General features: G+C 46.2%; 1 protein-coding gene across 1 annotated transcript; it reads left to right on the forward strand.

Moving 5' to 3' along the window:
• The first annotated feature begins 1,129 nt into the window (after positions 1-1,129).
• Cdca7 (cell division cycle associated 7) lies at positions 1,130-11,684 on the forward strand. The gene is made up of 9 exons (XM_032903487.1): positions 1,130-1,240; positions 3,895-4,017; positions 6,828-7,073; positions 7,523-7,606; positions 8,410-8,613; positions 8,951-9,088; positions 9,642-9,791; positions 10,120-10,256; positions 10,553-11,684. The coding sequence occupies exons 1-9, from the start codon at positions 1,220-1,222 to the stop codon at positions 10,581-10,583; spliced, it is 1,134 nt and encodes a 377-aa protein (XP_032759378.1). The 5' UTR covers positions 1,130-1,219; the 3' UTR covers positions 10,584-11,684.
• The last annotated feature ends 752 nt before the right edge of the window (positions 11,685-12,436 follow it).

Below are 12,436 nucleotides of genomic sequence, written 5' to 3' on the forward strand. Positions count from 1 at the left end.
TTTTTGGTCTCTGGCACAGAGGGAGGGTGACCCCTGAGCAGCTCCTTCCAATCCATTGTCTTTGTGGGTTATTTATGTCTTTATGGTCACTATCCAGAGAGGGGTGTGTGTGTGTGTGTGTGTGTGTGTGTGTGTGTGTGTGTGTGTGTGTGTGTGTGTGTGTGTGTGTGTGTGTGTGTGTTGTGTATGCTCTCCTAACAGACAAGGACTGTTGCAACGTTAATACCAAGAGAAACGTTTGGAAACGAGAGGGAACGCTTGCACTTCAAAAAACATTTTTTTAAATCTATGATTATAATTAAAGTTGTTTTTTTTTTTTAAAGTATCCCAGGTTTTGCGGTTGTTGTTGTTTTTCTTCTGTGTTTTTACTCTTTAAAAACGGGGGAGCCTTGTTTCATCCCTGTGCTGATCTTGATGAGAAGGGATACAGAAAACCAGATCTGCTAACTAACTCTGGTAGATCCCAATTTTGCCTGCAGAAAATGGAAAATCCACAGTGTAATCGTCTGCAGATTTTTATCTCCGAAAGTTAAATCTCTAAAGACTTTTACCCTTCAGGTAAATTTTACTCATCTGAAGGGCTGTTTTAAAACCCACGACACTTCCCAGTCTTTCAGGAAGCATCAGGACTTAACTGGTTTAATGATTTCAGATAGGTAGTGGTATGGTTGTCAGATAAGAGGTGCTAGCTCTCAGCTATTTGTGGGTGGTATCGCTGCTGTGTTCTTTAACTTTTATCCATTTTTAAGAGATTAAACCAGTGAAAGTGAGAACGCAGGGGGAGGTTCTGCAAGTAGTCTCTACCAGCCCCACTAGCCCTCGTTTTGTATGCAAATCAGACGGCCAGTCCCGGGACCAAGGCAGCTACTTTCGCGCCACTTCCCAGGACCGCGCAGCTTCATAAAAAGCCAGTGGCACCAAGCTCCCACAAAGCCACTGTCTCATAGAAAATTCAGCAGTTTCCGAGGACATTCAAATTTACTATAATCATGAGATCCGCTTCTATTTTTTCCAGAGCTGGGACTTTTCAGGTACTGCTAGAGAGGTTTTCTTAGCTGGCAGGACCTGCGTCCCGGCGCGGGAAAGCGGGTGGCCCCGCCCCTCCGACGGCGGAGTGTGCGCCCCGCCTCTGTACCGGAGCTCCGGTTGCTCCGGCTGTGAGTGCTGGTGTACTCCGACGAGCTGTCCGGTTCCGAGTGCCTGGGTACCCGCCGCCAGCATGGAGGCTCGCCGCGCGCGGGTGAGGCCCGGCCGGGTGCACCGGGGCAGGGTTGGTGGGTGCTAGACGGGGCGGGTCGGAGCCACTTCCCTCCGACTCCGCGGGTTAGCTCCGCTCACTTGTCCCACGCGCTCCAGATCATCGCCAGGTTGCAGGGAATCACAGATAGATTTTCTTATAATCTCTGCACCCAGGATAACTCAGGGCCAAGGTGATGCGCCTGCCGGTGCACACGGAGTTGCCAGCGCTCCGGAAGCCTGCGGTACGGGCGCTCGTGCTCCACGTGCGCGCCGGAGGCCTGGGACTGGCCGCTGGCCATGGTGTCCGGCGGTCGTGTCCCAGCCTTTTCTACCTCCTGGGACCTCGCCCATTACGACTCGCTTGCGGCGGGTGCGTCGTCACCTACGCGTGCACTTGGGGTCCCTGGGGTCCTCTCTTGCTCTGTGGCCCCTTCTTAACCACTCTGGATATGCGGGTTTAGCTTAGAAGGCCTTGTGAGCATTTCTTGAGAACTTGGGTTGTGCACGTGGGGGGAGGTATTGTTTTAGTCCCAGGCTGTGGTCAGGCGCAATTTAGGGGTACAGCGATGCAAGCCATGTGCCACGGCCGTTTAGTGAGCTTCCCTGAGTTCCCCCCCGACTCCCCGCCTCACCCACCCTTTCTCTACCCGACTTGCAGCTGCGAGCTGGAACGTTACTCTTTGCTCCAACGGAAGCCAGAACTTGTGTCCTGACTTGGAGAGGGTTGAAGAATGGGGGGATGGGCGGAAAGGAAAACAGTGACGTGCTTCAAATAAACGTCGGGTTCGGGGCCCTTGTGGCGAGGTCTGGGTGGATAGGCGGGGTCGTGGTTTCATAGCCGATCTTCGCGCGTGGGGATTTGGGCTTGGAGTTTGACTTGCCTTAGTGCAAACTTGGGCACCTGACTGGAGGAAATCAACTTCACCTCTCCGAGCTTCGGTTTTCTTATTTAAGTGATAGTAATGTCGCTGCAGAGAATTAAGCAGACATCACTAACAAATCTGCCGCCTAGAAATACTCGCCATAAGTGGAATTAAGAGTTCGGACTGCCAAGAAAGTTCGCCCCAGGCATGACCTTTTGCTCTCCTTTTTTTGTGTCTTTCCCATCGAAGATATATTTGCTTGGTGAATGACTGTTGGCCTGTCCTTGTTAAAGATTAGTCTCTTTTCCTGATGGCTTTCGATAGAATGCCTCCCTAGAGGCTGATGTGGAATTAAATAGATTAGCAAAGTGTAGAGAATTCAAGTCATTTAAGGAGCTGTGTGCTGTTTTCGGGAGTCTCTTAGGTCTTTGCATTGTGTTGCACCTTGATATCTTGGATTTCCTCAACTAGAAACCTGGGCAAACTTTTGAGATTCCTTTTAACTCCTAACAACCTTCTCCACCCACCGGCTCGAGCATTTATTGTAAATGCAGCCTTCACTATTACCACACATTGCTACCTTTAGGATATCAGAAACATCCCAAGATACTTGGTTGGTGTCTACTTAGGAACACGATGGAGAGTCTGGGCCACCATCATCTTGAAAATAATTTTATCATATCTGAGAGACTGAAATGTAAAGTGTTAGGTGCGGAAGGAAGTCTTTCCCTGCATCTAGGCATCCTCTTGTCCCCTAACACCTCTGAGCACTCTGGTGGGGCGGCACAACTTGCCCTTTTAGGTTTTCAGTGCAAAGACTTACTGCTTTGGAGTTCCTTGACTCCATTTAAGAACATAAGAACCGATACGATTCTTCAGAAATCTCATTATGTCCTAAGAAATGGCAAAACGGGCTGTTCGGTTACATTTTCTAGTGGACAGTACAGGGCTGTAAGTGAAAACGAATGGAGCTTTTTCATATCTCCAAGAAACTTGACCTTTATTTGCTAGAAATGTTTACTGCTGACTTCTACCCCCAGTCTTAAAATTCTCAAGTCTTCAGGGGCCATGAGAGACCAAGGCTAGAGAGTTCCTATGGAATCCGCTATTCAGCCTGGACTAGGAATGTTAGTTGACCTCTGACTTGGCTTCTTGTACTATGTATTTTCCGGGCTGATAACACTCAGATTTGTAAAGACTGTGCAAAACCTCTGTACCCCTCTCCTTGGAGCGGCGCCTGTTTGGATGACTGCCATCTTAAAACACAGGACCTGCCCAATTTTTGTAGTTTGGGAAATTAGCATCACAGTGCAGAGCCCAAGGCTTACATAAAAAGACCTCATTAGCTTGATTTTTGGCTGAGGGAGAAAAATTGCTCTGCCATTTTGTACTTTTGAAATCTCCTTTTAGAAGTACAGTTCAATGAGAAAAAATGGAGGTTGGATTTTAGGAGCTGGCATTCAGCTCTGTGGAGAACTATAATGCTAAATGCTTAGGACTTTAAGGTGGGAAGAGAAGTAACTGCAGATGTTTGGATAAATTGATAAGTACCATTGAAATATTCTCCAGAAACGATACCTTCTTAGAATTTGACCTGAGTTTTTTTTTTTTTTTTTAATTTTTGATTTTTGGTGGCAATTGCCAATCATTTTTCTCCGTAAGGTCTGAAAAAGAATGTGTCAGTCTATCCCCTCTGCTCTTTAAACCTACCAAACTGAGGAACTGATGTCTTCAGTAGTCCTGTACCTCGGGAAGCACCCTACTTAACAGTTGTTGCCATTTCTCTTCGCAGCAAAAGGCTCTCAAAGTAAAGAACTTAAAGAATGTCAGATATATGAAGTTGATTTCCGTGGAGACATCGTCATCCTCCGATGACAGTTGTGACAGCTTTGCTTCTGATAATTTTGCAAACACAGTAAGTGCTGCCTGAGAATAAACAGGATTGCGTCTGCAGTGCTCCGAGGGCCCCAAAACGCTTTGTGCGGGATTAAAACACCGCTCGCCTTTTGCCTGCATTTCTGTACAGCCGTCAGGGAAAGGCGGCGTGCTCTGTCCTCTCTGCTCCTTTGCTCTCTGTCCTTTGCTCTCTGCTGTGGTTCTAGGTAGTCCTTGTTGGAGGCCGATTAGCTGCTTGTTGTATCCTTTCGAAATGTTTCCTAACCTAAGGGGACTGATGACTTGCTAGAGCAACTCGGAAATCATTTGTAAACCTCTGAATCATTTTTCTTTGTAACAAAAGCCATTCTCTTGTAGTGAGTGCACTTGTCAATGTGACTTGCTCTCTGCACAGTTTATGGAAAATTGGTTCTTGAAAAAGAGAAAAAAAATCCGCAATCACATTTATTATTTATTTATTTTTATTTATTAATTTTGCAGAAGCCTAAGTTCAGGTCAGATGTCAGTGAAGACCCGGCTAATGTTTTTTTATGTGGTCTCTGATAATGAATCTCCCCACAGCCTTTCAGAGGCTGAGGTGTACGATGTATTAAGCCATTGTGGGTTTTTACAGAAACCAAGGCCAGATGCCACTAACGGATCGGCCAGCATTTTTTCATGCCAACTCTGATGATGAATCATTTTGCGGTTTTTCAAAGAGTGAGATACAAGATGGGATGGTGTGTGTGTGTGTGTGTGTGTGTGTGTGTGTGTGTGTGTGTGTGTGTGTGTGAGAGAGAGAGAGAGAGAGAGAGAGAGAGAGAGAGAGAGAATTTTACCAGCATCAAGCAGGGAGGTACGCTGAGAGGCAGGAGACACTGGCTTTTTGAACCTTCTCCTCTCGTAATAACTCTCCATCCATCTAGAAGATTTTGTTGACCTGATTAAAAATATTTTCTTCATGTCTCAAAGCCATTTTTACTAACGTCCTACTTATAGATCTTGCACTTTTTTTTTTTAGGTTTTGGAAAGTTGTTAAGTAAAGTTGGCTAGCCTCCAGATTGCCATTAGCTACAGAGCTGGCCTGATCCCAGGAAGCCCATGTCCTAAAGATTAGCTACCTTGGCATTTACACGTGCAGGTGCCCAGCCCAGTGCTAGCGTGGAGCTGACGAAGCTGAAGCTGGGTTTCATGGTTCTGGTTGTACCTGCATCTTAAGAACCTCTTAGGACGCAGATCAGAACTGGCAGGGCCCTTCACGTCCTGTGTCTGCTTCCTCTCTGGTCTGCTTTTCCCGTGTCTGCTTCCTCTCTGGTCTGCCTTTCCTGTGTCTGCTTCCTCTCTGGTCTGCTTTTCCTGTGTCTGCTTCCCCCCCCTCAGCTCTGTTTCCTGCTGCGCCTGTGCCCGACCCGCTGAGCATAGCACACGTAGACTCTCTCCTGGAGAAGTGGTGCAGTTGTCACAAACCACCCACGTGTTCTTTACGTTGTCGTGCCTGACGACATTCCCTACAGGCCACCGCTCAAATGACACTACTGTGACAGTACTTGGCTCTAGAACTATGTTTCACCATCTACACCTAAGCACTTCTCTCTAATAAAAGACTTTGGTTTAAATCGGTGTTGATTGGCATTCGTTAGCTGGGGCCAGTCTGCAGGTCTGGGTGTGACCCATTGTATGTGGCTTGACCATTCTAGGTGGTCTCTTAGTTCTTTAGGTATTACTTGTGCTGAATAAAATGCCATTTGATTAAAAGAGCTAGGAATCTGTATAAGTTTTGACTTAGATCTCCACCTATGAAATACCAAAAGCTATCCATAAGATCCTTACTTGTTGGCGCTGGGGATCAAACCCAGGGTCTTAGATGGGCTAAGCATAGACTCTTCCATTGAACCAAGTCCTCAGCCCATTCAATTTTCTGGAGGTGCCAGGGAGGTGGCTCAGCTTGCCCTGTAAGTACAAGACTCTAGTTGGGTCTCCAGAAACCTACATAAATGCCTAGTGGGAGTGGTCATCTGTCTGTAATTCCAGCTTCTCAGAAGGCAGAGCTAGGGTCCCTAGAGCAGGCTGGCTAGCAAGATGAGCTCTGGGTTTGATTGAGAGACCTTATCTCAATTAATGTTAAGGACGATTCCTGATCTTAAACTCATGCCTCCATGTGCACACTCACACATGTGCATATGTCTTGAGCATACATGTCCAAAGCTTTTATGTGGACATAGATTCTTGGGTCTATACCTAAGAGCAGATGTCTGGGGTACATAGAGACTGTTCAGCTTTTGAACAAGCTTACAGGTTTAGCTGTACTAGTTGGTATAAAGTGACTTTTCACTAGGTCTTGGCTTCCAAAACATCCATTTGAGTGGTACCTACACTAGTGAGCTTCAAAACAGGAAGATGGTGTTTGCCAGGGACTGGGGCGGGGAACATTGGCGATTTTATGTGTATTTTTAATCACAGTTAAAACTGAATGGAAGTTGATAAATTAGGTTATTATTTAATGCCATCGTGGGCATTGAAACCATGCTTATGGGCAGACTTAGTTATTCCTAGAGGATTTTCTGAAAATAAGAATTATCTTTAAGGCAATGAGAAGGGGGCAGGAGTTTATGTTTTAAAAATTACTTAGCAGCATAGGTCTCGGGACGGTGAGGGTGACCCAGACATTGTCTTACGCCAGTTAGCAAAGTAGTCATTTGCAAGACTTGCTTTTGTTACCCATGATCCTGGCTGACTAGTGGAGGTGATATTGCTCGAGTCCTTTATCCCAAAAGGATTTTGAGGTAGGCCCTGGTGCCGCCCGTCTGCCACTGAGCAAGTTTTAATAACTCCCTTTCTCTGGTTAACTAGAGACTGCAGTTCAACAGGGAAGGCTGCAGGACCCGAAGTCAGTGCCGTCCCTCCGGGCCTCTCAGGGTAGCAATGAAGTTCCCAGCACGAAATACCCGGAGGGCAGCCAACACAAAAGCAGCGCCCCCAAAGCCCTCTGAGAGCTCTGCAAACGACTCCCATTCTGAGTCCGACTCTGAGGAAGAAGAAGATGGCATGAACTTCCTGGAGAAGAGGGCCTTGAATATAAAGCAGAACAAGGCAATGGTGGGTGTCTGAATGTTTCCAGAGCCTTCCCCACTTTTCTCTAAGCAACTCCTTCTCTCTCCTAAGAACTGTTTATAAGTTGTGAGATTTGACGATGTGTTTGAAGAGATAGAGTATGTGCAGTTGCTCTTGGAGGCCATGAGAGGCCATTTTATCTCCCCTGGAACTGGAGTTGGAGTTCGGGATGGTTGTGAGATCCCTTGTTGATGCTGTGAACTGAACCCGGGTCCTCTGTGAGGGCAACAAGTGCCTTTTAACTGCTGAGCCAGCTCTCCAGCCCCTCCAGGTGCTTCCTAAATCCTGTTAGGAGTTAGAATAAGCATAGCAGGGAAGGAGAGACTGGACTCTGTCAACCTAATGAACAGAAAGTTGGGGGATAGGCTAGTGTCGTTTCTACAAATTGCCCGTTGTCACCAGTTCTAATTTCTGTTTACTCTCTTCCCTCTTAGCTTGCAAAACTCATGTCAGAACTGGAGAGCTTCCCCGGCATATTCTCTGGAAGACATTCCCTCCCAGGCCACAGAACTAAAGATGTAAGTACTTCAACCTGTACTGTTGTGGACAAGGCCAGGGCCGAGCTGGGAGTTTAGATGCTGGAGGATAGAAGTGGGTCCTTGAAGCTCTTGGTGCTCTTTGCGTCTTAGACACTTTGGCTCTGTTCTCCTACGACCATGCTCCTTCTGATCATCTCTCTTCTCCCCATTAGCAGCAGACAAGATAGATGACTTATTTCTGTCCCCACAAGTGACACATCCCTCCCCCACTCCCACCCCTGCATGCTAGATACAAAGTGGATATTTTTAAGAACGGATTGAGGGAAAAGAAAGCACACACACTTTTTGTCAAGCCGTATCTTAATAATGATACCTGGTTGTATCCCAAGGGACTAAGGTGGTGTGTGGCTGAGGATGGGTTATTGTTGTGTTGGCTATGGCAGAAAAGAAAAGCCTGCGTTTCCCTACTTCCCCCTAGGAAGGCAGGCTAGAAGCCAGCAAGGAATGGGGAGGAGAAACCAGGCATTCTTTGCTTATATGGAGACATCATATGTGTTCCAGGAGTGTAGAAATGTTACAGGAAAGTTTCGGGCTAGGAGCATGGGTGTTACACATTCAGTAGCGAGTAGAAGAGTAAATGGGAGAAGAATTAAATAGAAGAATTAGTGGCAGTAGGAATATGATGGCGTTGGAATTTGTTTTCCATGCATAATGAAAAGGGCAAAGAAAACACGAAAACAGGCCTCTTGTACTAAAACTACTAGGGGAAGTTGCAGGTTCCTCAGAGTGCTGGTTCTCTCTGTTACGGAGTTCGAATCTATCTTGTGTGTTTCATCCGCCAGTCAAAGTCACCTAGAAGACGCACGTTCCCAGGTGTGGCTTCCAGAAGGAACCCAGAACGGAGAGCTCGACCTCTTACCAGGTCAAGGTCCCGGATCCTGGGATCCTTAGGTGCCCTGCCCACAGAGGAGGAGGAGGACGAAGAAGAGGAGGAGGATAAGTACATGCTAGTGAGAAGGAGGAAGTCCGTGGACGGCTATATGAACGTGAGTCCTCACTAATAGGTCTTCTTATGTTGTCCATCCCTAGGAAGCTTGGCATCACGAATACAGTCTCAGACCAGTCCAAGTCACTAATGCTAGACAATCGTACTTAGTTTTGTTAGCAGACGAGAGTCAGATTTTTCAGCTTCTCAATATTGTAGGAATTATTTTTATACTTTTGGCTAGTTATTCTTACAGTAAACTTAGGGCCTGCCCCCTTTTTCCATACGCAAGAAAGATTTCCCAGATTGAATGTTCTGTGAAACGTTTCAAACGAAGCATCTTGAGATTTAGGGATGCAGAGAGCTGGGAAGAAACTCAGTTCACGATTCTTATTCAGGATGACGACGTGCCCAGAAGTCGGCGCCCTGGGTCCATGACCCTCCCACATATAATTCGACCAGTAGAAGACGTCACAGAGGAAGAGATTAGGAACATCTGCAGCAACTCTCGAGAGAAGATTTACAACAGATCCCTGGTGAGTGCCTGGGTGACATCTCGGAGCGGAAACGCCCTGTGGAGGACGGACAGCATCTGCCCTGAGGGTGCCGTGTGGAGTTATTATGGGGCTCTTAACTGTGCATTTTCTTTTCATGCAAGAGAAAGAGTTTTACAGAATGTGTGGGATTGAATTAAATGTATAGGTCTACAATAGGGCTATATACATTTTTTTAAATTTGGAAGTTGATTCATTCAACTGGGATTTACTGGGTAATGTTAGAGTGAACGCATTGATAGCTCCTGAGAATGCAGTAGAGAGCCAAAGATGAAAATAGATTTAGAAGAGGGGGAAACCGTGAATTTGGGGGGAGATCAAACTCAGGGTCTCATATGGGTTGAGCAGGTACTCTGGCACTGTGCACTGAGCACTGAGTTCTTCTGACCCCCAAATAGTTTTGTCGATACTGTTGCACACCAATGGGATGGGAAGCCTTGCTTGAGATACTTTTTCATAGTAGGTGTCAAATGACCTTCAAAGGCGGACACCAGTGTGGCTGTTCTCTGTTTTTCTCATCTGGTCCTCCTTTTAGGGCTCTACCTGTCATCAGTGTCGCCAGAAAACCACTGACACCAAAACCAACTGCCGAAACCCAGACTGCTGGGGCATCCGGGGCCAGTTCTGTGGTCCCTGCCTTCGAAACCGTTATGGCGAAGAGGTCAAGGATGCTCTGCTGGATCCGGTAGGTGCCTGGGATATTTGGGGAGGGAGGGGCTTGAGCTCTTGATGTCATGAATATAACTGTCCAGAGAGCTTGGGGCTGCTGCCTAGACAAGTTAATTCTTCTTCCTTGGTGATGGTTGTGTAATCTTCTTGAACCATACTTTATGGGGCTAGGCAAATGCTCTCTCGCTGGACCAAAAGCTCCTATTTTATGATTTAGTTAGTTTTTAGAAAGGTCATGGGTTAAATGGATTGATACTAAGTTCTTTAAAGACTAAAAAAATCTAAACAAATGGGTGGCGGGAGAGTGAGGCCTAGCCTCAGGATGCTTTCCCACAATTCTCCAGAACTGGCACTGCCCACCTTGTCGAGGAATTTGCAACTGCAGCTTCTGCCGCCAGCGTGATGGGCGGTGCGCCACTGGAGTCCTTGTGTATTTAGCAAAGTATCATGGCTTCGGGAACGTTCATGCTTACTTGAAAAGGTAAGGGCCATTTTTCTTTCTCTGTCACATCTGAGTCTTCCATTCATTTATGTGCCTTGGTAAAAGATAACAGAAGTGTGAGTGGCTGGCCTGGGGCAGGGAAATGTCAGTGGAAATGCATCTTTATTGGGGTGGGGAATATATTTAAAATTCAGTGTGTATGTCTAAGATGTGCATTGACAATATGTGTTAGGGCTCCATAGAGACATTTAAAAAAAAAAAAAAAAGAACTTGACTTTCCAAAGAGAATTGATGGTGGAAAACCATCTCACCGTCTTCCCCTTTGTCTTTCACAGTCTGAAGCAGGAATTCGAAATGCAAGCCTAGAGCCTGAAGGCTCTCTGCCTGTCTTCGGCCTCTGGAGGTTCTCCTGTTGTCATGGAAGCCTGAGTAAGAATCTTGGCCGTCAGTCTTTCTTAGAACTCAGTTGGTTGACCTTGTAGCTCACACTTGTTTCTGAAGCATCATGGAGGGCACACTGCTCATTGCATTTCTTCCATGTGTAGTGTCTCAGAGCTTGCCCCGGCCCCGCCTTGTAGCCCCCCTGGTCTTTGGCCACCGCTTAGATTCTGAGCTATCTTTAAGAGGCAGTTTGAGAATTCGTTTGATCAGGACATACCCAGGCACTTTGGGGTACAGTAGTATTGTGACGCAATGGTTGTGATGACTTGTGAGAGCAGCCCTTTAACTTGCTTACCCAGAATGGATGCACATGGTTTAGTGCCTGATGTTTTAAAAGGAAAGGCCAGGGCACAGTGGTCTGGAAACCACGTGGAAAAATCAGGTAGTTGTAAAGTGGAGTATGGCCACGCTGAACGGCTTTCCGGAGAAATACAGTTCCTGGGTGCTGTGCTCAGTGTACACCTTGTCACGGTTGACACAGTTGCTGGTGCCATCTGGCTTACACAGTCACCCAAAGGTTTGTGGTAACGTGGTATAATAATTACTTAAATTGCTGTAGAAAAGGCATTCTGGGAAATTAAGGCTCTGCAAGGGCTGATGTGAAATCTTGCTGTTCCGCTTCAGAAACCTAACTTTAGTCACTTTAGTTCCTGGCAGTTTCCTGAAGAGGTAACCCTGGGGGTTGTGTCCAGTGTTTCTGTTTAGGTTTTAAACACTTTTGGAACGGTAACAAGTGACCTTTTAGAGATGGGTAGCTTTGAACTTTGTTAACGAGTTACCTCTGCCAGTCTAGTTTATGAGCAGGCGCCTTGAGTCATCCTCCCTCCTCTCCCTGTAGTCCGGTCATTCCGGACTGGTGACTAAGTGGCTGATTCCCTCACCTGTGTAGCCCGTTGCTGTGCCCTCTCTGAATTCTGTCTGTGATGCTCAATTGTATCTTGAATCCTTCAATGTAAATACAGCCTTTTGCTCTGTAATGCTTTTATACAAAGGTTTTTATTTTAATAATAAAACATTTTGTTCTAACTTGTGTGTTTATTTTTGTTTTAAAAAGTTTCAATGTTACTTTTCCCCTTGTGCTTTGAAAAGGCATTTCTGCCTCCTTGTATTCTTTGGATTAAGTTTCTGAGGCCCACAGCCAGCTCTTTATCCAGGGTCTCATTTGTTGATGTGACTCTTAGCTGGAATCAGAAAGTGGACAAGATGGCCACGTTGGCTGTTCATAACATGGGCCTGGGGAAGTTTCACATTATTTTTCCTTTATCATTTGCAGCTTTTATCCACTTTTCAAATACTTACTAAGTGTGTGTCATGCCCTGAGGTTTCAAGACTAAGAACTAGAAGACACAAAACGCAAAAACTTTTTAGAGCCAGATGTAGTGGTAACATGGAATCACAGAGCCACCACACTGAAGCAGGAGGATTGCAACCTTGAGGCAATCCTCAAACAAGCTGTTTTTTTTTTTTTTCTTTAAGATGATATTTTCATGTACATGTTTGCATGGGTGTATTCATGCACATGTATGTGCAGGTGCCCTCAGGAGGCCAGAGGAGGGTGTTGGGTCTTGTAGAGGTTAAGTTACAGCTGTTGTGAACCACCAGATGTGGGTGCTGGGAACTGAACCCAGTCCTAGGAGGTCAGCAAGCATTCCTAACTGCTGAGCCATACAGCCCCCTGTACAAAGTTCTTAAAACTAAATTTCTGACCAGCACTGGCTAACTAGAGTCTGCATGTCACATCCAACTGCATATACCTTTTTACATTTGTAAAGGAGTTG

Source organism: Rattus rattus, chromosome 5 (assembly GCF_011064425.1).
Source record: "Rattus rattus isolate New Zealand chromosome 5, Rrattus_CSIRO_v1, whole genome shotgun sequence".
NCBI classification, from domain to species: domain Eukaryota; kingdom Metazoa; phylum Chordata; class Mammalia; order Rodentia; family Muridae; genus Rattus; species Rattus rattus.